Source organism: Carettochelys insculpta, chromosome 2 (genome assembly GCF_033958435.1).
Source record: "Carettochelys insculpta isolate YL-2023 chromosome 2, ASM3395843v1, whole genome shotgun sequence".
In the NCBI taxonomy this organism is placed as follows: domain Eukaryota; kingdom Metazoa; phylum Chordata; order Testudines; family Carettochelyidae; genus Carettochelys; species Carettochelys insculpta.
In genome coordinates this window covers 174,542,682-174,569,211 of record NC_134138.1, presented here as the reverse complement: position 1 = coordinate 174,569,211, position 26,530 = coordinate 174,542,682, and the positions used below count along the sequence as shown (strand labels likewise).

Sequence of the window (26,530 nt, the reverse complement as noted above, 5' to 3'; positions counted from 1 at the left end):
GAGCCGATCTGCGGCGCCGGGCGAGCCTGACACCTAATGTGGAGCACCCACGGGGACACTCGAAGAAGAAGCCTCCCTTAGGCTTGTGCCACTAACTGCTAGCTGCCTGACGTAAGGGCCACCCAGCTGGAGCTCACACCCCAAACCTCCTCCTTCTCAACAGTTCCCTCCCTGCTCCAGCCCTGAGTCCCTTCTCATGCCCAAACTCCTCCAAGAGTTCACACCCCAAACTTCTTCCTGTGCTCTCAACCCATCACCCCCAGCTTCAACTCAGAGTTTGCACCCCCGCCCCCACTGAAACCCTCACCTCCTCCCATACCCCAAACCCCTGCCACAGTCTGAGGTTCCCTCCCACATCCTGAGCCACTCACATCTGGTACCACTCTGAAGAAGTCTCAAGCCTCTGCACTCCCCCCGCCACAACACGGGTCTGGAGCCCCAAGCACCAGTTTTTCCCAGGGGCAATGGGGAAGCAAGTCTGTGCACACTCCTGTGGGGCTGTGTGTGGCCCATGACAGATTTTTTCTGTGGGTCAATGACCTCCCCCCCCGCGCAATACTAAAAAGGTTCCTCACCCCTGGATTTAATAATCTATACTAGAGTCAACAGGATGGATCCAAATGAAGGGATCCTTTGTCTATGTCAAAAGAAGAGCCAATCATAATCCCATTGAGTATTCACCTCCCATAATCCAAATAAAATGGAATCCTCTACCTGTTTTACACCAGTAACAATTACTTTTGTTCCAAGACTGCACTTTAGTGACTACTTGAAACAGAAGCAGGTTGAGCTGGTATGACAGTTAGGTAGGTCCCTTCTCTGTGGAAATGTAGAGAAGTAAATGGTTTGTATGTCAGTTGCTTTAATGTTCAGAGAGACTGTAAATTATTTGTGGTATTTCCACAGTCCTTTCAGGACTTGCTTGGATGAAATATTTGTCCTAATGAATTGTTTCATTCAAACACGTAGACTTCAGGAGTTCTCTCACCTGCTTCTCAGTACCCTCACCCTTTCACAGGGGGAAAAAAGAATGAAAATGAGTTCATATAAGCCATTCCTTTACCTACCTGGAGAGTCTCACACAGCAAGCCCAATTTGCAACTAAGTTGTAACGCACCCCAAAGCAATCAAGAATATTGCTAACAACCAGAACAAATGGAAGAAACAGAGTTTAGCCTCATTTGCCTGGGCCAAGTGGGTTGGATTGACAGTGCCATCACATCCATCTCACATGGGACACCTTAATGAGCAAGGTCCATTATAAGGAGAAAAAAATCACTCCTGTTAACACTTTGCTGTGTGTAAACAAGGGGAGCCAGTTGTCCACTGTCGTCTCCTCCTTCCAAATGCCATCAATCTGACACTCAAAAGACTGTGCCTACCTAGAATTTTTACAGATTTCAACATGGACTTCCTACATATGACAAGGCACCTATGAGAGGTGCCACCAACAAATGGAAGGGCCCCTCATGCCATCACTAATTAATATTAAACTAATGATACAGGAGGCACATACAAAAACCAATGGAAAACCAAGAATTCAGAGACAGTCTTGATCCTCAACTGCACAGCAAGGGATCAATGAATATTGTGCCTGCATGACACCTAAGAACATGCTACAGTATTCATGCTTTGGCTCTCAACCTTCCAGCTTTGCCCAGCAATTTTAGAAAGGCTCCAGAGCCCACAAAAAGACACAAATAGATCAGAGGAACACACACACTCACACAGATTGGTATATAGCAACTGACTTCTCATGGAAACCTACACCCCCAAGAGCAGTCAGCCCCCTCACGCCAGTGGTTGGTAACCCGTTATACAGTCTGTAGGTCAGAAACACCTTCAGTTCACTTCACATTTTTAACACACACGGCAACTAGGAATTTTTTTTTCACTTCAAATTTTCCAACTGTGAATCAAAATGCACAAAAATACAAAAGAAAGTACCACCCAATCCTCTTTTATTACAATGATTTGTATTCCAATATTTTATACTTTTTTTTCATAGTAACATTGTGCAGCCCTCCAAAATGGTAGATTACCTCCTAAATACAATTCCTAGGTGAAATCCTAGTGTTGTCACTCAATTCATTCATGCCTTTAGCGCTTGAGCCAATGAATCACTGATTCAGTCTTTAAACATTTGACTTTAAGGAAATGCGAAGTGGAACTTCAACAGTGCTTTTTACCCAGATTATTACAGGGGGGTAAATTGAAGCATAGAAGCATGAAATGATTTGCCCAACCTTACACAGCAGGACAGTGACAAACACATAAGAACGGCCTTACTGGGTCAGACCAAAGATCCATCTAGCCCAGTATCCTGTACTCTACAGTGGTCAATGCCATCTGTCCCAGAGGGAGTGAACAGAGGAGGTAATCACCAAGTGATCCTGTCGCCCATTCTCAGCTTCTGCCAAATACAGGGTCGGGACACCAGACCTGCTCGTGCTGGCCAAATGCCATTAATCGTAGATGACTGAAAGATTTGGGTGGATGTGAATAGTCCTGCTGGTCCTTTCCATGCACTCTCCCTTGATATATATTAATACAGTAAGATTCACTTACCAGTTCATAGTTGACTGGAAGGAAGCAGGGTTTCACCACCTGGAATAAAAAGAATAAAATTAAGAAATATGTTATTTCTCTCTTTGGGGATTCAGTCCCATAATTTTCCAGAACTGAAGAAGTGAGTCTGTCCCACAAAAACTCATCACCTAATAAATTATTTTGTTAGTGTTTAAAATGCCCCAGGACTGCTCTTTCGTTCAGTCCCAGAAGATTCTGAATGGCCTCAAATCCAACTGAATGCAGTGAGAGTTGAAAATGCTCTCTAAATCAAGCCAAGAACAAGCCATCTTATTTACAGGCCAATTTTCATACCTGGCCTGACTCAGCCAGTCAGGAAACACAGATTACACTCTTTTTATCTGCAAAGGAAAGAAATCTAGATTTGGATCTGCTACAGTATTCAAAACAAAAGTCATCTTGACCTGAACTGGTACCTCAGCTCCACTTATAATGACGTTTAAACACTTCAGATTAAGGATTATGTGCCCTATACATGTTATGCAAGACTTGTTCAGTAATTTAAATGGATGGAAAACCAGGAACAGTATGACCATGTCAGACTGTATTAACAGCTATGGGAAACAATTTTAGCTGTTTTCTACAGGAATATAAAGGCTATACGCCTAGTACATGTACCATAAACCTTCTATTTAGGGGGACACATTATTCCTGATCATCCTCCAACTTTCCAAACATAGTCAAGGTGCTGGTACGTGAAACATGGTGCTGTCTGCATCTAAGGTGGGGCCGATAGAGAACTGGGTTCATCTTAGGTGGGCTACTGTTAGAAACACAGTACTGGACTAAATGGCACACTAACGCAATACTGTATGGAAATTCCAACATTTTTAATGCCTTTTAATCCAGGTACTTTCCCGGTCTCTCCTTGTGGCTTTCATATCGATGAACAAAATGGGAGATGTAAGAGTAAGGCCAGGCAGGGCAGGGGTTAAACAAGGCCTGTTGGTCCAATCAGCCTCACCCCGGTTCACCTGCAGCCAGTGTCAGGCCCGGAGGAGTACAAAGGGAGGGAAGCCATTCCAGTTTGAGGCTGATCAGCCAAGAGGCAGGAGCTGGCTCTGAGGCAGCAGGGCCCAAGCCAGAGCTGCCACCCAGTCGGCCACAGGAGGGCACGGCCTCTGAACCCTCCACCAGTTACAGTGGGGAGTGGGGAGCCCCTGCCAGGGAACCCCTCTCCCACCAAAGGGGGAACTAGATCCTCAGGGCCATGCCCCAAACTTATCACATAGACTCTCGGGTGGGGCTGACGATCCACACCCCTGGCCCTGGCCAGTGGGTTTAGCCACTAGGCCCCCTGTTCCAGGCGGGAACCACTCACAAGGACAAGGTGGCTCCTTGGGGCACTGCACTGGTCAGATCTCTAGAAGTAGATGAGTATTACATGGTTTCCAGAATAACAAATTTACACAAACAGGTCTGCTTTTAATTCTGGGGTTATATTTACCACACCGCACCTGATTCCTGCAGAGTGGAAAAAAACTGACCGAGGAACCAAAACTGTCCTCTTTGTCCGGGAAGGCGGAGGCCTGAGCACTATGAGCTGCAGAGGTTGTGTGACAAGCTGAGAGCAGAGCTGGGGAGCGGGAGGGCTACTGGAGCAGCTGCATAGTGGGTTCCACACAGGCTTACTGCATTGTATGCTCAGAGCAAAACAGGGAAGAAGGCTGCAGAGAAGCTGAGGAGCTGCATGCAGAATGGGAAGCCCACCAAGGGAGAAGAAAGTGAAGAGACACATGTGGAGCAGGCTGTGAGTAGCAAACACTACATAATGGACACAAGACTATGCAGGGGCAAGAGACAGAGCACAAAAGAGTAGAGACACAGAGCCAGGAGCTAGCTCAGGAACTTAGGCAGAAACCGGAGGAAGGTTATTGCAGACAAAGAATCAAAGTCACTGGGGAATGGCTCAGTACCTTCTAGCCAGGTGTTTGACCCAAAAGAAGGGGTTATTTTTCTTGTAAAGAACAATTACATAGAGACTGGTACTACAGGGGACCTTATCAAGTATCTGGAGCCAATCACTATTCAGAGCTACACAGGAACTACTGAACAATGCAGAGGGGCACCCAATGAGACATATGACATATTGACCATGACCTGGAAACCTGTGAGTTATATGCCTTAAATAGACTCACTGATTTTCAGGCCAGAAGGGACTATTCATGATAATTTAGTCCTAACTCTCACACATGGCAGGTCATGAAATTTTATCCACTCACTCCTGAAATGGACCTCAAAAGACGTCAAATCATAGAAAACCCTCCATTTACACTAATTCAAACCTGCAAGTGACCCATGCCCTTTGCTGCAGGGGAAGACAATCTCCAGCCTCCCCTGCCCTGAGGATTTCTGCCAGTCCTACCCAGAGGAAAATTCCTGATCATATTTGCAGCCAGGAAGTTGAACCCTGACCATGTTGCTAAGATCCAACAGCTACGTACTTGGAAAATATTCAACATACTAACTCAAAACCGTTCCCATCCAGTGCCCCAACACTGGCAGTGGGAATATTTGCCCCTAGCAATCACCGATCAGCTGCATGTCATTGGATGCAGTCTCATCATATTTTCCCCACTATAAACTTACCATGTGGAGTCTTGAAGCCAATTTGATTTTTGTCCCCCCCTCCTCACCTTGGAAAACTGTTCCAGAATTTCACTCCTTTGGCTGTTGGAAACCTTCACCTAATTTCAAGCCTAAATTTGCTGATGGCCAGTTTATATTCATTTGTTCTTGTGTCAACAATGATGCTTAACTTAAATAACTCCTCTCTCTCTCCCTGGTATTTATCCCACTGATGCATTTATAGAGAGCAATCTTATCTCCTCAGCCTTTGTTTGGTGAGGCTAAACAAGCCAAGCTCTTTGAATCTCTTCTCATCAGGTAGGTTTTCCATTCCTCTGATCATCCCTGCAGCCCTTCTCTGCAGCTGTTTCAGTTCAGATTCACCTTTCTCAACAAGAGAAACCAGAATTTCACATTGTATTCCAGGTAAGATTTCACCAGTGCTGTAGGTAATGTTTCCAGCACTTCCTGTCCACATTGTACAGACCTTGCCTGATGCCTCCTGGGACTCATTAGCCTCTTTAAAGTTCTATCATATTGGCAGCTCATAGTCATCCAGGGTTCAACAAGACACCTACAACTTTTTCCTACACACTGGGAACTGATACCTCCCCAGCCTATTGCACAAATTCTTGTTATCAGTCTCTAAGGCTGTGTCTGCACTACAAAAATAACTTCAAAGTTGCTTACTTCGAAGTTGGGCGTCTACACACACCCTACTTCGAAGTTAAACTTCGAAGTAGGACACTACTCCATTCACAGGACTGGTGTAAGGACTTCAAAGTTGAGTTAACTTCGAAGTAAGGGAAAGCGTGTTGACGATCTGCATGCTACTTCCAAGTGGCAGTTTACTTCAAAGTTAGCTCCGACATGAGTTTGTAGTGTAGACACAGCCTAAGTGATAAATGGGGTGAAATTTAGTAGTGCAAGGAGCAAGGGAAGTGTCTGCATCTGAGGTAAGATTGACAGAAAACTGGGTTCATCTTACTTTGGCTACTGAATGCCACTCAGCGCTCACTGAGATTTACCAAGGTTAGAGCTGCTACAGCCTAACAACAGAACACGAATGCCAGTGGCTCCCAACCTTTTCACTAGGGTAGGCCCCCCAAATCTCCCCTCCCCAAACTGTTCATGGGCCCCCATTCAAAGCCAATTCTCGCTGCTATGTACACAGACAGCAATTAACATTATTAGAAGATATTTAATTTAAAACTCGTAAGTGATTGTTACTTTGCAATTTATTTAAAGCTTATTTTCTTGGATCATTTTTATTCATTTTTTTTCCACAGACCACTTGAAGTACCCTTGAGGACCCCCAGGGGTTTGTGAGCACCAGGTTGGGAACCACTGACCTAGATCATTTACCTCTGAGTCATGATACACCTGGCACCCTGCTGGGTACCCAAAGGAGTTCAGTGCACCACTGCATTGCACTGCTGATGCCAGAAGAAATTTAATGTACCAGAGCACTACACAATTGTATTCATTACAATCTTTTAAAAAGCAAGATCCAATCTATGCAATCTTGTAACTATGAGGAAGGAAGAGGTCATCAAGACCTGTGCACACTGGATGGTGAACTACACAGGTAAAAATAAGCAAAGTTGGCTACATCAAACAAAGCCCACTCTGGTCTCTTAACTCCTGCAAAGCTTCCATTCTTTAATGTTTCTCCTTCTCCTTCAGTGTGCAAATGCACAGTGTTTACCTGGTTAATTGATTCTTTACTCGGGAAAAGTTTAAGTCAGTGGCTCTCAACCTTTCCCACGCCTAGAAAGTTGCAGGACTGCCCTGCCAACATCCAACTCTCCCAAGCTAGCTCCAAGGAAATGGCTGCTGGCTGTTACTGCTTTATGCCTTTTTGTGACCTCCTGAGTTTCCAATCTATGGACTAAGTGATATCCATGGACACATTTTTGAGGAAGATTTCATCATGGTTGCCGCTGACTTGCTCATTGTCTCTGTCCAACAAAGCAAGCATATTAAACAGATGGAAGATATTACTAAATTATCAGGGTTAAGATTAAGATTCCAGCTGTCTGAAGTGAAGACAGCATCTGCCTCCCTCACTTTCTGACTCACACAGGCTCATACAACTTTATGTAACGCCTTCAACTCAGAACAGCCGGAGCGCTGCAAATGCCAAAGGGCTTCACCACTGCTTTCACAGCCACATCTGTGAGGGATGAGGTGAAGAGGTGCACTGCATGACTGATGATGGCTGGAAGACATTTCCCTACAGGTTCTGGCAGCTGTCATGCTGCCTCCAAGTGTGCTGAAAAAAATGAACTCTCTGGGGAGCCTGCCTAGGGGATCCATGACCTTCCTGTTCGCCCCCACATCAGCCTTTCAGGCATTCAGTGGCACATCGGGAGCAGGGGTGGGATCCCGCCTCCCAGGACCTGAGAAGAGGCTGTAACAGAGGCTACCTGCATGTCTGGAGAGCAAGACACTGTATAATCGCTGCCAACTACGTTGCACCAAAGGTGGGGAAAGGGCTTCCTGTAATGTTATCCCTCTCATTGCTTGTGCAGTTGTGCTACAGCAGCCAAAATTTGGCTGAAAGCTTGTCCATTCCTTTAGTCTCCCATAAACTTGCCATTTTAAAGGGGCACCTTCCATAAAAAAATCAGACTTCTATCTACAATTGTGCTTTGGCAACTATAGTAAAAACTACAATCAACACCAAAGTTTATACCTTTTCCTCTCAGTTTGTCTACTTTGCCCACTTCACAGCACCTTATAAAGGATCTGTTTCCTTTGCCTTTTATGTGGATCCTTCGAGCACCAGTAGGGAAGTGAAAAACATTTTTGAAAAACAGGAAAATGTGATTATAAAAGCTCAAAATGTGTATGGAAATTAGAGGTAGGTGTTGTACTTGAAACTATTTTCCAACTAACCTATTTTTAAATGAACCAAATTTACTCAAGTTGATGGTGTCCCTTTAATCTCTCTTATTAGTGTAATATTTTTCACACCACTTCAATCCCCAAAATATCAGTTTGGGAAACTTCCTGAGTATCATGCTGACATTAGTCAGGGAGCCAGCATGGGCTGGCACTGAATAGGATGGAAGACAAAGGAGACCTGAGTTCTATTTCTAATTCTGACACAGGTTCATCAGGTGACCTCCTGGTACTTTAATTATGCCATCCGTAAAATTGGGAAAATTGCACTGACCTCCTTTGTAAAGCACTTAGAAATCTATGAATGAAAGTGCTATATTTAGGTTATTGCTAAAATAGAGACTGTGTTGTAATTATATATTTCCACATTACAGAGAAATGATGCCATACAGGAGAAAGAATGTATACATATTCCCATTTTAAAAGTGTTAAATTTTCCACTGAGCAACACGTTTAGAAAGTGAGTTCTTGCTTTAAAGTTTCTGACTCTACAAAATGATAGTGATCTACAGAAGAACACAGCATGCTTTTATTCCATTCAAGAAACACATAACGCAGCTTTTTTCAACTACAGTGCTAGAAAGCAAAGTTGCAGAATCATTTTATTCAAATCTATTATTGCAATGCTGGTAACTGCAGGCTCACTATCATATTCAATTGTTTTACACATTTCTGACCCCCATTACACTCTCTAATGCAATGTTTCTTACGCTTTTTTTCAATTAAGTTCCCCTTAAAAAAAATCATAATAATTCCCAGACTTCTCCAGTGTACCACTAAGGGTATGAGTAACACGAGTTAAGAAACATTGTCCTATGGCAATCGGAGGTCCTGAAACAAGTGCCATTCAACCTTTCCAGATTACTGTACTCTTTTCAGGAGTCAAATTTGTTTTGCATGCCACCAACTTACACCTCACTTAAAAACTACTTACTTACAAAAACATGCAAAAATATCACAGAAGGCTACTAGTGAAACCTTGCTGATTTTCTACCATCTTATTATCAAATAAATGAATTGGAATAGAAATATTCTACTTACATTTCAGTGTAAGGCGTATGAAGCAGTAGAAACAAGTAATTGTCTCAATGAATTTTTTGATTGTCCTGACTCGACTAGTGTTTTTTTTACATAGCCTGTTGTAAAACTAGGCAAATATCTAGATGAGTTGATGTACCCACTGGAAGACCTCGGCGTACCCGCAAGGGCACACATACCCTGGCTGAGAAACACTGCTCAAGCGAAAGTGGACATAAGCCTTCAAAGAATTTTCCTGATTTTCAATATCTATACATTTACTTGAATTACTATGCACTAATACTATAAAAATACTTTGGTCAACTTTTCAGAAGTAGGCACCTTACCCTGTGCCTACAAAATATACTCACCGGCATTTGGACATATAACCATACCCAGAATACAGCAATCCCTCGATTTACATGGAGGTTGCATTGTGGGCAGCTTGGGGAAGTGCGGCGGGGGGGGCAGCCTCACAGCCCCTGGCTTCTCCCAGCTGGAGGGCATCCAGCTGCTCGCAGTGCAGTTTCTGAGAAATAGTGCTACAAGCAGCTGTGTGCCCGCCAGGCTCCCCAGCTAGGGAGTCCGGCACACAGAGGCTTGCAGAGCGGTTTCTCAGGACTGTGCCACAAGCCTCTGTTTGTGGTGCCGTCCCTCGCAGCTGGGAGGGCAGGCGCCACAAGCAGCCGTCTTTCAGGAGCCACAGCCTGACTCACGGCTGCCGCCCCGACAGGAAACTGCTCCTGTCAGGGACAGCAGCTGCGAGTCAGGTTGTTGTCCCTGACAGGAGTGGTTTTCCCTCGCTCCTGTCAGGGACGGCAGCCTGACACGCAGCTGCTGTCCCTGACAGGGGCAGCAAGAGTCAGACTGCTGCCCCTGACAGAAGCTGTTTTATGCTCCTGTCAGGGCGGCAGTCACATTAACCCAAGACAGGAGCAACCTGATTGCACGTATCTCGAGGGTTTACTGCACACTCAAATTGCACATGCAAAAAACTGTGGGTAAACAACACGTTATTGCTTAGGCACAATTCTCTGTTTGTACAAGTGTACGTATATTGTGCATTCAAAAGGCTCCAAAATTAAGGAAAAGTTCGACCCCTTCAATTTACTGACAACTTTAATATTACTGACTTCAATGGAACATAAACAAGTGCTTAATGTAAAGCACATATTTAAGTGCTGTCCTGAGAAAAAAATAGCTTTCTAAGTCATGGCCTTATTTTTGAAAAGTCTTGCACTGGTGCTGACAATATATGTTAACAAAGAATTTAACAACAAATTCTGACTCCAGTGTTTGTTTACGTTCCCTGAGAAACCTTGGGTGGTTTTTCATTATCTCAGTGCCATGTAATAGTGTGTAATCAGTAACCAGCCCTCACTTCAGATGACATATATATGAACATTAAAAAAAAAAAGCTGATAACGTCATTTATTGGCTTTCTAGCAGTACACACTCAAGGGAAAAAATACATTACTGTTTCTCTAACAGTTGTACTACACTTCCCTCTTCTACCGTATTACAGTGTCACGTGCTCAGACAGCTGCTATTTATGTTCTACCATTACCTTTTATACATTGCACTCTCTCACCTGTGCTCCACTTGGATCTTTTCTTAATTTGTGGCTGTGCCTTCTTCTACAGCTAGGGCAGCCTTTTAAGACCAGCATTCCTCCACAAAGGGCGAGCCAGGCAGCTCCAGAGCTAAAGCTCCAACCTTACATACCATTCAGTGCTCTTGAAAATCTGCTCACCGTAGTTTAGTTTAGTTATAGCGGCGCATTGACTCTGAACATATGCTAACTAAAAGTCTATGCAACAATACAAACAAAATATATTGTTCAGAAAAAAAAAAGTCTTTGACCTATTAAGAGGCAGGATGTTTCAATGTACAGTAAACCCTCAAGTTATGCGGGGGTTATGTTCCTGCAACTGTGGCATAACTTAAATTTTTGCGCAAGTCATCGGGTGTGGGGGAAGACGAGAACCATGCTGCTGCCTGATTCCTTGCGGGACCCAGGAAACTGACCAGCCATGTCATGGGTCCCACAAGTGGCAGGTAGATGGGAACCAAGTGTCTTGTTCTCAGCTCCCTGCTACTTGTGGTACCCCAGAAACTGACCAGCTCATATCCAGCCAGTTTCCTGGTTCCTGCCAGAGCAGGGCAGCCAGGAACCAGGCTGCTGCTTGGTTCACACCTCCCTGCCGCTTGTGGTACCTGGGAAACCGAAAAGTCCACCAGGGCTGGTCAATTTTCTGGCTGCTTCTTCCTGCCTTCCCCCACCCACACGACTGTCAGCCTGACAACAGCGCTGCTGGGGAAAGGCAGCAAGAAGGGGTTCTTTGCCTGTCTAGCTGCCTGCAGCTGTGGCAGGTAGGCAGGCTGACAGCCACAGAGCAGCTTTAAGTTGTGCTTAACTCGCATTAAAGTGAGTTACACGCAACTTGAAGCCGTGTATTTCGACAGTTACTATTATTAGTAATTGTTTTAAAAGGAGGGCAAGGCAGAGTGAAAGGAATTAAAAATATAGGGCACAGATAGTACTGTATCTTCTAAAGCCTACAGAGTTACAGTGACATAAGAAGAGCCTGTTGACTTTCTGCTGAAATGACAGCAAAAAAGACCAGATTTGGCAACACTCAATGAAGAGTTAACAGATTGTTTAAGCCGTGGTGTCCAGTTTGTTGGCCATGCGCCACATGTGTTGAACAGGACACTGCAGTGTGGCAAAATGCACACCTGGGGCACCCTCTGCTCCCCCCACGCATGTGCCCCACCATGTGGTGGGACAAGCTCATGGTGGCAGCAGCTCCTCCTGTGGCTCTTGTCCTGAGGTGGCTCCTGTGGCCCCGGTGCAGACTGGTGTGACTCCCATGGGCTGGCATGGCTCCAGCCCTGAGCTGTGCGGCTCCTGCAGCCCGGCGCAGCCCCCCAGCTGCAGTCCAGTGCACTTTCTGCAGCCCTGGCGTGGCTCCAGCCCATCATGTCTCCTGTGACCCACTGCAGCCCCGATGGCCCAGGCCCAGAGCCGCATGGGGTCTGCGACTCTTGCTCCCACCGGCCTGGCAGCCTCCATTCCAGTGGTGGCTCCAGCGGCAGGGGCTGTGGTGAGCTGCTGGCATATTCAGTTAAAGCTGGTTGGGGAGAGCGGGAGGTGCCTGTCTGTGAGGGAGGGGAGAGCATTCAGTCGGGGGGGGGGGGGTGCATGGCTCTGGGGAAGGGGAAGGGCACTGAGTTATAGAGTGGCGGAGGGGCTGTGCCACACATGGAAAGACCACAACCACAAGTGAGGCGATCCTTGAATTACTACTGGACACCACTGGTTCAAAACCTTTTTTTTTTTTAATTGATGGATTAACAGCTCCAGAGGCACATTAATTTCCTTTGCTTGGAGTTTATTGCTTCACATTTCTGGAAAAAGCCTAAATGAGCAAAAGATTGTTTCATTTCACTTGAGTGAATGAAAACAATGGTATCATCTGCTGTAATACAGCTATATGTCAGTGACTACCTTTTCAAAAACTGCACACTTTGTGATTCCATTGTTAGCATCCCAAAATAAGCAGAAGAAAGTACATCTTGTAAAAAAAATGCATAGCACGACCGATTTCTGAACCAAAGAGATCCATATTTCTTAGAACGGAGATGTTTTTGTTTTATTTTGAGTATCTCAGTGTTCTAAAGGTGTTTACCAGGAAACACTGAGCAACTACTAATAGAATAGATAATATGTAATATCAGAGCTGTTTTACACAAATTCACCCTTCCCCCCCAAAACTTCATACTTATCATTCATTCCACTGTTTATTGCTAGTATACAAAGCAAATGTTATTCAGTATAGCAATAACAAACAATTTCTAGTTTAATTTTGATAGCTAGCAACCTAGCTAGCGAGCTAGATTTTGACTGATGAAATAAAGAAAAATTGAGACATTTCAGAAGTCCTCAGAGGAGTTACTCAGAGATCAGATGCAAAAAAAGGCCTGTCATTCAGACTTTTAGTCACTTGTACTATTCATCGCTTCCTATGAAAATGCTCCTCAGCAAATTATAATTTTAAAGAGAATCGTCAAACTAAATGAGATTATGGACATTTTAAACACACTAAATTCTTAAAATAATAAAAGAAAGTAAGTGAATTTTACAAAATGAAAATTAGGCTAAAACAGATTTAACATGTCTGAATCCATGACTTTGTCTGTAAAATTAGAAAATGTTTACTTATTTATTCATTTTACAGCACCATCAAATAGCTACTTGAAACTAAAACGCATCAGAATGGCTTTCAAATAAATGCAGTCTCATACATTACATGTTGTGATGCTTAATTCCATAGTAAATTTGCTAAGGGAAAGGAAAGAAAGAGGAAATACAGTCAGAAACTTGAGTTCTAAACTCAATTTTAGCAAAGATTGACGTCTGTGGCCTTACTGAATTCTCTGCTTCAGTTTTCTGTCTGATACAATGAACCTAATATTAGGTTTACCTACCTTAGCGAGTTGTCATGAAGGATTAATCAATGTTCACAGAACTCTTTGAAAGTAGAAAGCACTACCACATACGGGCATTAAGCATTGTGATCTCTTAGCCATGAATCTGCTCCTGCATCCCTGACACAAGCAAAACTCCTTTCTGCCTCATTTGGGATTACACAGCAGAGCCCAATGCTAGCACCTTAAAAGGAAAGTTACATTCCTTCAGAAAGCATTTTATACTTCAATGCATTTAAAAACACACAAACCCCAGTGCACCCATAAAGCAATGAAACAAGTTGTTTAATATGAAATCACAGCACATCTGGAAAAAGAAACCTTCAGTAACAACCAGGAATGCTGCTTTTCTAAGAAATAAAAATGTATTTTTCACATTTCTCTGCCACCTGGAAGACTGGCTTTTCTCAACAGTGTCTTGTTTGATTTGGCAATGCCACACGCTTGACCTATATTGACAACCTCCAAAAAGAAAACTGTGAACATGTCAGGTGGCAAAAGGAAAGGAAAAAAAGTTTCTTGCTACATAAACCAAAGTCTACTTACACTTCTCTCAGAAGGCATATATGAGGGTGCCATTTGCTACCTACCTCTGTGAGGGGCATTTGAAAACAACAAAACAGAAGGAACTTTCAGAGCTCCCAAAACCTATATGGGATCCTGGGTTCAGCAATGGAGGGACTCGCCAATTAATTAGAGACATGTAATGACAGACCAATATTTTTTTTTGTCAGCCAGCTCTCAAATTCAGATAATTTGCTTTGCCCCAAGGAGTCCGGAGTCAAATAAATATTTACAAGAACCTAAAATGGGGTCTTGGGTTAGTATACAGTGATTAGAGGCCAACACCCTTATATCTACCCCAACTCTCCTACCAACCCCAGCATGAATTTGGCCAAGAGATTGATCCTCTCTGTGACTTTGCCCATCTGGGTGAAGGGTACACAGTACTCCTATTTACACCCACAAAAGACTTTGGGAGGGTTTGTTAATGCAAGGTTTAAAACGAGTGGAGAAAACATGTTAAATAAATGCAAAGATTTTTGCAAAATGTCTTGGGTTGTAGTGATTTTTCTTCCTTCCAAAGAATAAACAAAACAAAAATCCACTTTTTTCCATCAATTACATTCATCCTTATTGAAAGCCTCCACTCCTCCTTCCTTTGTACAAGGTCTGTCCTTTTAAAGCTTAATTAGGTACACATTCCACCGTGAACTCTACTACCCTTTTAGATTACAAACCTATTTATTTTGGTATAATCCTCATGAGAAAACATGCTTCATTTAAGAAGTCAAACTGATCTTACACACATTACTAGAAGGGGCTCTGGAAAGAAGGGAGAAAATGATTCCACGGAAGTTTTCAAACCTCAAAGGAATTAACAATGAATTTTCTTGAGAAAAAAAAACAAGCCAGATGTACAGCAGACCTGTCTTATCTCAGGTCTTTCGCCTGAGACTCAGACTTTGGGGAGATTTCCCAGGCTCTCAGGTCTGCTTTTAAAACCTCAGGAGATTTGCTGTTACAAGATCGACGAGGAACAACAGTGCCACAATTGCCACTGTTGCAGTGGGCACACCTATGAACTTGGCACCAAAAAGAGTTGAGGAGGAATACAGCTCAGTCCTGCCATGATAGACCAGAGAGAAAATAGTTTCTGGAACCTGGACCCTCCCTTGCTTTTGAACTTTCTGATTATTTTCCTGACTTGAGATGTTAAAAATATGAAAGATTAATTCTATTTTCAGTGGGCGAGGGAAACCAGAGAGGAGATAGAACTCCCACAAAGTAGCCAAAGGGAAAATCCCATGCTTCTCAATTTGCCATCACAGGTAGGTATGCCGTACTGCCCTTATTGACACAAGTCTTATGCTTGGTTTCCAAGTACATTCATCACTATTTGCAGTTGCAACCCAACCTTATGCTAGGTTACCTCCCACCATGGTTAGTTCTAAATCCCTTATATATGACTCTGCCACAATTTATGAGCAGTTGCCCTTGAGTTCTTTCTGTCAGGCAGGAGAGAGATACATGCATTATCCTGGATTTGGCCCCCACAGACAACACCACGGGGGTCTTGTCATCAAAATCCCTTCCATGGGTATGGTATAGAAAGACTTTAAGACCAGTGTGAGTTAAACAGGACTGCAATATTAGGCACATAAATAATGTGTTATATCATCTTTCCTCATAATACCCACCAGATGTAGTCTGTTCACCATCAGATCCACAATCTGGGGCTTCAAATTTACAAACCACTTTCACAGACAAAATTTTTTTTGCTGTTACTGATATCATCCAACTCTACTCTTCTACATTCTTGCCAGAAAGGTGACTGAGTTCCCCCATTCTTCCCTTCCCACTTCACATGGGGAAGGGAAGGCATTGTGGTCTGATGGACTGAACTAAACGTTGAATTGAGATTAAGGAGACCTTAGTTCTAACTGAAGCGCTGCCACCTCCCTGCTGCTTGTTACTTCACCTTTCTATGGCTCTGTTCCCACTTCTGCTCAGTCTCCTGGATTATAAACTCCAGAGCAGGAACTGTATCTCATATATGTTGGCCTAGCACGTGGCAAAATGGGGCCTCAAGCATGACGCTGTCTTCTAAGGGCTTTGTAATACAGTAGCATCTCAACATTCATGAGGGTTCTGTGTTGAGAACCCTCATGAATGTTGAATTTCACAAATAGGGCAGCCTGCCCCAGAGCCCCAGGAAACTGCAGCTGCCAGTGGTCCCTGCCTGGGACCCAGGGGAAGCAATGGCTGCTGGCACTCCTTCCCATAGCCCCGGGGGAAACTGGCGCTCACGAATAACTGAATTTGTGAACATTAAGTTCATGAACCCTGAGACCCTACTGTACAAACAACAACAATCTGTGCACAAAGATTCCTCCATGAGCACATCTGTCTGTGAGGGGTGTCCATACCTCACAAAGCCCAAAGGAGTTAAGGTGCTAGATGGGCAAAATAAACTGCATGAGGAAGCTCAGTTGGACAACAACAGTAGGACCATATATAAAGCACAGTAGGTGAGAGGGGAAGAAGGCTGCAGGGAGAGAGGCTCATAGTGAGAGAAGGTAAGTTAAGTGACACAGAGTTTCAGCAGCAAGGTTAGACACTGCGCAAACTCTAACCTCTTGATGTAGGGTCCTTGGTCTGGAAGCCAGTGTAGAAGGCAGTCCTGGATTCCCCCGCTAGACATAGGGCAGTGGCACCAGTGCAGGACAATTAGAGGAATGACTGCTTGGGACAGTGGGTCCAGAGAGGCGTTGATACCCCAAAAGGAGAAGATTACTGTGACCTGTCTGGCGGTCCAAGCCACGAAGCGGAGCAGTTGAATCCCAAGTGAGCACTATTCAGAAAGTGAGGCTGTGACCAACTGCAGGACGACTGGCACCACTAAGCCCCAGATGATGCTAGAAGAAGGCACCCCTAGTGATCAGCAGAGCACCCAGTCAGACTGCTCCCACACTTTTACCTTGGAGAGTGGGGCATATTTTAATTTTCCTTTAGCTAGGTGATTCTGTTTCAAACGCAAGCTTTGAAGAAGGAATTGGGGGAATGGGGCGACAGAAAAGTAATGCTAAGCACAAGGACTAAAGCACGCACTGACTGGATAATATTGTTGGTGTTATTTCTAAATCAGTGATGTCATAGAATCATGGAATCACAGGGCTGGACGGGACCTCAGGAGGTCATCTGGTCCAGCTCCCTGCATCACGCAGAATCAACCCCCACTAAGTCATCCCAGCGAGGACTTTGTCAAGCTGGGACTTAAAAACCTCAAGGGGTGGAGAATCCACCACCTCTCTAGGCAACACATTTCAGTGCTTCACCACCCTCCTGGTGAAGTAGTTTTTCCTAATATCCAACCTACACCTCTCATTCTGTAACTTCAGACCATTGCTCCTTGTTCTGCCATCTGATACCACTGAGAACAGTTTCTAACCCTCCTCTTTAGAGCTCCCCTCCAGGAAGTTGAAGGCTGCTATGAAATCACCCCCGACTCTTCTCCTCTGTAAACTGAACAAGCCCAAATCCCTCAGCCTCTCCTCATAGTTCTTGTGCTCCAGCCCCTTAACCATTTTTGCTTCTCTAATAGAAATGTTCAGTAGAAATTTAAGGATCACCACAGCCGACCCTTCCCCCTAGCTCAAAATAAATGCCCACCCCTTGCCCCAGAGCCAGGTAGGTGTGCATGTGCACGCACACACAGACACCATACAAACTGCCAGCAACTCGCCAGAGCCACCACCGCCACGGGAGCCATTGTGTTGTGCAAGTTGCACTGCAGCAGAAGCCACACATACCGCAGCCAGAACCATGTGAGCCACACTGGGCCACAGCCACCAGGGCTGCACCACCATTGCCGGAGCTGCCAGGGTCAGGAAAGCTGCGCCATGGCAGGAGCCACGCGGCTCTGGGTCAGGGCTGCAGGAGGAGCCGCCACCACTGTTACCTCACACTTGTCCCACCATGCGACGGGGCACATGTGCAGAGTGGGTGGAGGGCGCTCCATGTGTGTGGCCCTAAGGAGCCATACTTCGCCACACCATGGCGTCCACTTCACCACATGCGGAGAACAGCAAGCACATTGGACACCACAGTTCTAAATTAATCACTTGTACTGAGCTATGTTCCAGTGACCACGTTGCCCTAGAAAGTAAGAATTCTTCTACGGTTATTTAATCCTGCCTCAGTGCAGGGAACAGGCCTTGATGACATCTTGAAGTTCCTTGCAGGCTTATAGTTCTATAATTCCATCGTTCAAAACCAAAAAAGTTTGGACAACACTGGAACTGCCTTTGCCACTACCTGAACGCAGGGCATTCAGCAACACTAACATGGCAACATTATTTTACTCTCCTAAAATTATGGCTACTGGATTTCTGCCAGCTGTCTCACAAAAATGGCAGAAGCCCTGATTCAGCAACATACTTATATACACGTCGTGCTTTGAATGGGACAAGCAGCCCCACTGACTTCAATGGTTTAAGTTAGGCACGTGCTTAAGTGCTTTGCTGAACTGGAGCCAGAGAATGTCCAGCTTGATACCTTTAGGCAAAAACTATTATTTCTGCACTTGCAAGGGTTCGAGCAAAATTCTCACTTACAATGTGTGCACCTATTGAACTCATAGCTACACCATAGGAACAGAAAAGTATAACCACATACCTTCTGGGTGTGGTGCACTATCCCATCTAGTGGCACTAAGACCATGTACAGAGAGAACAGTGAGTCTGCTCTGCAGCCTTATCTACCAGCCAGCTGGCTTTTAGCTCACGTAGTAGAAGCTCATGTTCTAATCTCCAGAGGCTGACAGATTTGATTCTGCCTGCTGGTATTATGAGTGGGGGATTATTGACGATTTTAACTGGGATGTCTCTGAAGCTTAGGGTGTACTTTCTCAGCAAAGGGAACTATCCACACACCTCTGGGGGTAGTGTGCTGTCCCATCTAGTGGCACTCAAACCACTTAGGCTATGTCTAGATTGCAGGCTTCAGTCGGGAGCTAAGAGATCTCCCGACAGAAGTCTGCTGCTCTGGGAGCCTTCTGCTGACAGCCCGGTCATCCTTGTTCCATGCGGAAGACGGGGAGGTGTCAGCAGAGGGGGTTTTCCCAACATTTGGCCCCATGTAGGTGGGCCAAATGTCAGGAAAGCCTCTCAAGGGAGAACTGTTGGCAGGAGATATGCAAATAATTTGTGCAATTTGCATATCTGTTGCAGACAGTTCTCGTCAGTCTAGACATAGCCTTACAGAGAGAATAATGGGCCTGTTCTACAGCCTTAGCTAACAGACAATTGTCTTTTAACTCATGCTCTGAGCTCCAGCGGTCCCAGATTCAATTCTGCTCACAGACAACTAGGGCCTATCAATGTTACAAAAGCTCCTTCCATTCTGAGCTGGTAGCATCAGATCCCTTCATCTACTCTGTTCACTTGGAACTCTGAGGCAGGAATGTGCATGGAAGACAATTTTTCTGATCTTCCCAGCCAACAATGCAAGGAAGGATGTCACCCTAGTTCTCTCCTTCAGCTTTCACACCACAGGAGAAGGAGCTCTACTTGGCCTTCCTATTTAGTTTACCAGACAGGGTAAGGAGACTGCAAATGTCTTCACTTGGAGTTGGATCAGGCCTTTAAAACATATGTGCTTCTTCCTAACTGCACTTTCACAGCACAAGTCCTTCCTCACTGGTTTCTATCATTACTCAGAAGTCACTTTACATGGGACTTACAAAAACAGATGCCTAAAATTTCTAACCATATTCTTTTAGTTTGCAGTTCAGCCTTTTTGCATAAAATTACCTGGTGTGAGAACAGAAATACTTGGATTTTGTGAGAGTGCACGTGTCCCAAGAAATTTTGAAAATGCAGTTTGGCAGCCTTCTGAAAATATAACCTTAAAATATTTTGTCTACTCCCATCACCATAAAATATTATACTGTACGGCTGATTTGGTGAAGCAAATGTACATTTATTATGCACTGGGGATGAACTTAGAACCATCCTGGATCCAACTTTTATGAAGCCGTGGTTTAAATGAACAAATCTGTTACATGATATAATTGATCTTTCCAGAAGAGAGGAAAGTGACATGACAAAAGAAATATGGAGTTAAGTAAACTCTAAATGGTATTTCCAGAGAGAGCTTTCATCCTCTTTTGCAGATCATAACTTAAAAGATCAGACTCACATTGATCTATGAGTCTCTTCACCATTACTTATTGTTTTATTCGTACCATAAAAAAATCTAGATATTATTATAATCTTCCTATTACAAAACAGCATTTGCATAAGGGATGCTACAGATCTCTGACTTATCCTTTTTGATGAGATATGATGTTATGTGCACAGTATCTATGTTAACGTACCTAATCAAGTTAAATGAAATTGCAGTGTCACTGAAAATACTGTATCCTGCAAAACACATAATAAAGCGTTAATTTTTTTTTAAAAAAAACTTTTTATCTCTTTGGGTGGTTCCACTTTCTTCAAAATCTAACAGGTATACAACTGTAATCATCCAAAGAAGGGATTCCCAACCTATGGGTCGGGACCCAAACATGGGTCACCAATAGCTTTTTGAAGGGTCACCAGCTGGGTGGCTCTGAGCCGAATGTGGCTCCTTAAGGAGACATTTGCAGCTCTCACCGCTGCCACCACTCACTCCTCTGGCTCCCAGTCCCTGCCCTGCCATGCTGAAATGAAACTCAATTTAATTGGTTTAACGGCCAACAGGAGGGAGCCGGCCATTAAACCAATGAAACAGAGTCCCATTTTAGTGGGGCAGGGTAGGGAACTGCAGGTAGAGGGAGGAACAAGGAGGGCTGGGGGGAGTTGCACAGAAGAGGCAGTGGTGGTGGCCCAGCGAAGGAGCAGCAGGGGCAGCAGCAGTACTCATGTGAGGTAGATGGGGGTCCTGTTGGGGCTGTGAGGGGTTTAAGCCTGGGGGTGGGAGAGGGTGAATCAAGATTTATATTTTCTTCCCCAGGGGAGAACCTCCCACCACCCCGTTTTTGAATTGTCTTGGGTCACAAACTCTTACTGAATTGTCAAAATGGGTCACTGTCTTGAAAAGGTTGAGAACCACTGATCCAAATGCTACAGCTTACCACACTGTAGATTCTATTACTATAGATAACTATAGCTTGTTTTGAAAAGGGTGATTGCACAATTACTGTCACCATTGTTCTTCACAAAGCTGAAGGTCTCTCGTTTGCCTTAACAAAGGTAATAAAATCACTGGAGTAAAGCTGTGAGTGTAAGTGTAGGGTAAGAGCAAGCTACTTTGAAAAAAAAAAAGAAAAAAAGCAAAGCGAGTGGGTGACAGGATTTCTGAGATATTCACCTCTGGATTCATTTTAGGATTCAAATGTGACATGGATTATAACATGCCCTAAGTGATTGTTCCAGACAACACCACCATGAAATGCATAGTTCCTGTCCCTTTGATCCCACGGAATGCCCTTTACAAGGCTGACACATTCTCTTTTCCTCATGACAAAAGGAGTCCCACTTCATGAAGGCAGCCAGTGTTAGATCTCCCATGTCTGTACAGAGTGGAGTCAAGTCGGGCAGAAAACAGCAAAGTTAATGAGGAAATCTATCCCAAAATTCACCAAAAACAAAACAGTTTTCAGATAGACAAAATATGTGTTGATGACAGAGCCTTCACGTTCAAGAAAAGTAATCTGTAAACCTGAATTCACACAAAGAAAAACAATAGCGAAATTGGGCAGTTAAAAGTTTTCTTCCCAGCTATTGGATTTAGGAGGGGTGGATGGTGGTGTTCGGTTGATCAAAAGCTTAGAAACTGCTCTTACCAGTTGGGCCCTTAAACAAAACAGCCTTCTATTGTCTTAAAACCTTAAGATTGAAAATTATTTCTTACCCAACAAGAACCTGCCTTAAAGTGTGTTTTTTGTTTTTTTTAAATCTGAGGAAAGCCCTGCAACCAACTGTCCAATGTACAATCCCCAGCACAGCATATCTGCTCATGTAACAACGCAGTCTTTAAACTCATAAATAGCAATTTCAAATCGCTATATCGCCCTGTTGCTGACAGTTTGTGTTCAGCCAGAATAATTCATTAGACTGACATTAAACCTAATGAAGCACAAAACTTTGGACATAGTAGAATCAAGTATCACCTTACAGAATCACTTCTGGGGCAGCCCTGCGAAATCCAAAGGCCATTTTCAACTGGAGGAAGATTTTCCAATCCCCTGACTTTCCGCCTGATAACAGGAAATGAGCATAATTTCTCACTCAATCCTCAAACCATGCAATAATCAGATGGTTTTATATTTGGTAATAAACTCTAAACTGCCGGGTAAAAACCCTTCAAGTTTGCAATCCTCATTGAATTTGTTCTGATTGATGGATTCCTGTTGTGACCATTCAAAAGTCAGAGTTCCATGTGGCTTTCACTTACAGCTTCAGGCAGGCCTTCATCTGAGTTTTGGATTCATTCTAACCCCAAACCTAGCAAACCTAGTGTAGCAAAGGAAAAAGCAGGGGCTGAATCCATAAGTATTGAAAACAAAGGAACACAAATCATTGAGAAGCAAATCCGTGTTTCACACAATTTTGCTGCTAATGGCTTTAACCTGACCAACAGTGCACATGCAGCAAAAGTAAATACTGACCATTTTCACATTACAAATGAAGCTAAACCAAATTTGTTTTCTGTTTAAACAGCTCTTAAAGAAAACGTGTTTTAAAACAATAATAACTTAATGAAAGTTAAAAATGCATTAGTGCACACAAAGAAAGATTGCCTGCTTTGAATCTTCAGGTTCAACTTACCGGTGCTTAAAACTTTCTGTTCAGAAAAGAAACGTTTGTTGCGCTTAACACAATTACATGGAATTTGACACGGGAAGAACTCTACATTCTGAAATGCTACTAAATATAAGCTGTTAGAAACAAAGTTAGAGAGCTGTTAGTTAAAACTAGCTTCAACTTTACTGTCATTAAGACTAGCTTCTTTCAAGAAGCTACATATATGTCATTTGTGTGTAAAAGCTTGTGTACCAGTTTCTGTCCTGCTTCTATACTTGTTCTAAGCTATTCTCTCCTTTTCTTACACACTTACTATGACACCTACTAACAGTGACAGGAGCAGTACACATATACAAAGGGAAAACATACTCTACATTCACCATTAAAAAGTGAAAACTTAACATAGTAGCATCTATGTCACCACTTATTTTTGTTTGTTTTTATTTTCAAATAATGCAGTGCCTATGGGAAGGTATTGGGCCAAAGTCTGCTATGGGTTATATGCGCAGAACTCCAGAAGACATGGTAAATATTAGCAAAATGGATGGGGTTTCCTGCATCACCTAAAATAAGCTGAACACAAACAAAATTAATATAATCTCCCAAAAGCATCTATCCATCCAGTGGATTTACAATTATCTCTGAAACCCAAACCCTGATCTTACCTCTTCTTGAATATCTGAAGTATAAAGTGCCTCAAACAAGGGATGTAAAATCTCATTTAATTAGTTAACTAGTTAACTGTTAGATTTAACTGTTTTACTGATTAAAGGGTTGGGGAGAGAAGGCAGGAAGGGGTGAGGTGGTCACAGACAGGGCTGTTCCAGCCAGGCCAGAGCTCCCCAGCCTGTGGAGGGCCCATCAGACCTGGAGCAGCCCCCTGCCTACATCGGGCACGTGGCTGGTCTAGCCCCTACCCATTAACTGTAACAGGTAAGCCTCACCTGGCAAGCCTCATCTGTTTAGGGTGAGGTATATCATTCAAACATCCTCACCTCAAACACTTTCTTTTGGCTGTCTAGGCCAAACCTCAATTGTGCTTACTGTTAAGAACTTTTTTCCTAAACTTTTTCTCCTTAGTTAATCTAGTATCCTAACAAGAGATTGATTCAGCCTGGCTTATTGTTCCAATCCCCTTCTTTAGGTAATATTGCCAAAGTAAGAGTCTTTCATCAGAGTAATTACTGAAGGCTAGAGAGGTGATCCTCTGGGTGATTCAGCAGTGCATAAATAAATATTAAAGTCACGTGAGACATACAATATCTAATATACAGACATTTTTATGGGCTATATAGTATCCTACAGGCAAAGCTGAAAGCTGATTACTTTTTGTTTGCAGAAATTCATGAAAACATAGAACAGCTAAGAGCACCATCCCGGTACTGCTGCACAGAGCAGAGATCTAGGACAGAATCTGCCAGATGATAATTGCATACGCAAAGCTTCTACTGAAATCACCGGGAGCCAAACAAATGCATCTGAGGGAAGGATTGAACCAAATTGTGTGTGGAAAGAGGAGGCTTCACAGGACAAAGAAAAAGAAATAAAGGTCTGCATTCTTCAAGGTAAAAGAGGTCAAAAGGTAAGACACCTGTATATTTTTATTTATACTTTTTTTTCTATTGGAAGAAAAGACCTGCAAATATACAACCACAAGTTAAATAAAACTAATGTAAATATGAGAACAATAAGAATCAAATGCATTATTGACTGTGAAAATTAACTGTAAGCTTATTCTGAAGTATATTTTTTATGGCTAAGAGAAACTGAAGATCCAAACTCTTCCAAAGAATTATAGTGGCTTTGGTGGATACAGTGAATTACAGTACATGATAGCAAACTTTGTTTAGAGAGAAGTCAGAATGAAAAAAAAAAAACGACTTCACTATAAAAAGAATCCCAGGGATTATATATGTGTATAAATACATTGGGGGGCGGGGGAGGGAGAAGAATCCTGCCAGTTGCTAGGACTTTTATATTTAAGTTTACTTAAGTATTTTATATGTGATATCATGAAGTTAATCTAAGGAATAAGTCCTTGCTCTGTGTTGCTCAAGTGCTCTAACAAAGATGGTAAGGAAAGTGAGAAAATCAGGAGCCTCTTTATCCCTGCACAATCAACAAAGAAAGATCCTTCCATGAGGCTCCAAAAATGCTAGGAAGGGGAAAAAGATACAAGCAGCCCCTCCCATCCCAGGGAGTATCTCTCCCTCTATACTCAGATCTACATACCAGGCAAGGACATGTGGTGGTCCTTACAGCAAGCCAAGGGGTCCATCCATCATTCCTTCATACCCATCTAGTCTGAGCCACAGCATCCTGCAGTGGAGGATGGTGATGAAGCCAGAGATGCACCCAGAAACACTCTTCCCCACTGCTCTGCACGGCCACCTCAAATAAAGGCAGGATTTTACTACAGGGCAGAAATTGCAAAAGCACTCAAGTGATTTAGGACCACAAGTCCCTTTCAATGTTAATGTTAATCAATGGGATTTGTACGCCTAAATCACTAAGACCCCAGTTTAGAAAAATCTCAGCCATATGCATTTAGTTTTATCTTGTACAATTCTTTATGAGCAATAATAGAGCAATCTGATTGTAAAATAGTGGAGTCAACACAAGGTGATGACTGCTGTGTGTTGCCTTCCTCTTCCCTGTGCCAGCTCCTGTTTTGTCTCCTGGTGCCTCATCCCTGAACTCAGTGTTCCTGTTTCTGCGCATATACGTGTATACAGCATTGGGTATGGGCAACTACTCAGGACCTGCTGCTAAATATCCACTCTTCAGACTATTACTCTGTTTTATGCACACTGCTGCCAACCTAACCAGCTCACGGTCATTACATGTTTTGATTGACAATCTAATTGGATGCCTCTCTCACTCTCTCTCTGTGAGTTTTTGGATTGCTATTCTGGGTACAGTAGGGAATAATACCCAATTAGAAACCTTGGTAGGTTTTATTTTTACAGCTTTCTTTTCCATACATTGTGTTGTTTCTGCTGATTTTATTTTAATTCATACTGTATATCCATAGGTGCTGGAATTAGGAACACGGGGAGTAGGGGGAGGTGATGTAGCATCCATGGATTGAAGTGGTCCCCATTATATGCAGGGTTTAGAGTTTGCTTCAGTGGTTCTCAAAACCCACACAAGAAAAACAGTTCCAGCACCTCTGTCTATGTTATATTCTGTTTTCCTATTTCCGTTACTTTTTTTTCTCTCACAACCCTACAAAAACAAACAACCCCCACTTTCTTTCCTGGGCCATTAAGGGGTTTATCAAGTGAAAACAGAACATAACCTCCCTAGGGATTAGGGGCAAAAAACAAGGCCTTCCGCCAAGTCCCATTAGTCTGCAGCAGAAACAGAGAAGAAACGAGGAAAGGGTCAAAGAAAGAGTAATGTTTTCTGAAATAAATAACCCTCTAAAAAACAATTAGAAAAATGTGGCCTTTTACAAAAATGACAAGAGTGAACGAGACACTGTCAAGAGGGATTCAGAATGTTTACCTTTTATGATTTTGATGGCCTGTTTCTGAAAGATTAGGTAGACTCACATTATATAGATTTAACATTTCCTTTCCTGTAAAGGAAAGGAAAAATAAACCAACCAGGTTTGAAAGTAATACATTGTTTGGTCTGGCTTTGGCTATGGTAAAGTCGCC

At 43.4% G+C, this 26,530-nt stretch overlaps 1 protein-coding gene across 8 annotated transcripts in view; it reads right to left on the bottom strand.

The window, feature by feature from the left end:
• Positions 1–26,530, bottom strand: part of TNS3 (tensin 3) — a 376,357-nt gene that overhangs the window by 219,508 nt on the left and 130,319 nt on the right. For 5 of the 8 annotated variants that reach the window (XM_074988033.1, XM_074988034.1, XM_074988039.1 and 2 more), the window contains one exon: positions 2,569–2,607. In XM_074988033.1, coding sequence (XP_074844134.1) covers positions 2,569–2,607 — 39 coding nt within the window. Of the gene's footprint in view, positions 1–2,568; positions 2,608–9,452; positions 9,549–13,572; positions 13,683–25,097; positions 25,151–26,530 lie in introns of those variants that run through there. The other 3 variants (XM_074988038.1, XM_074988040.1, XM_074988036.1) reach the window with 3 other exon arrangements.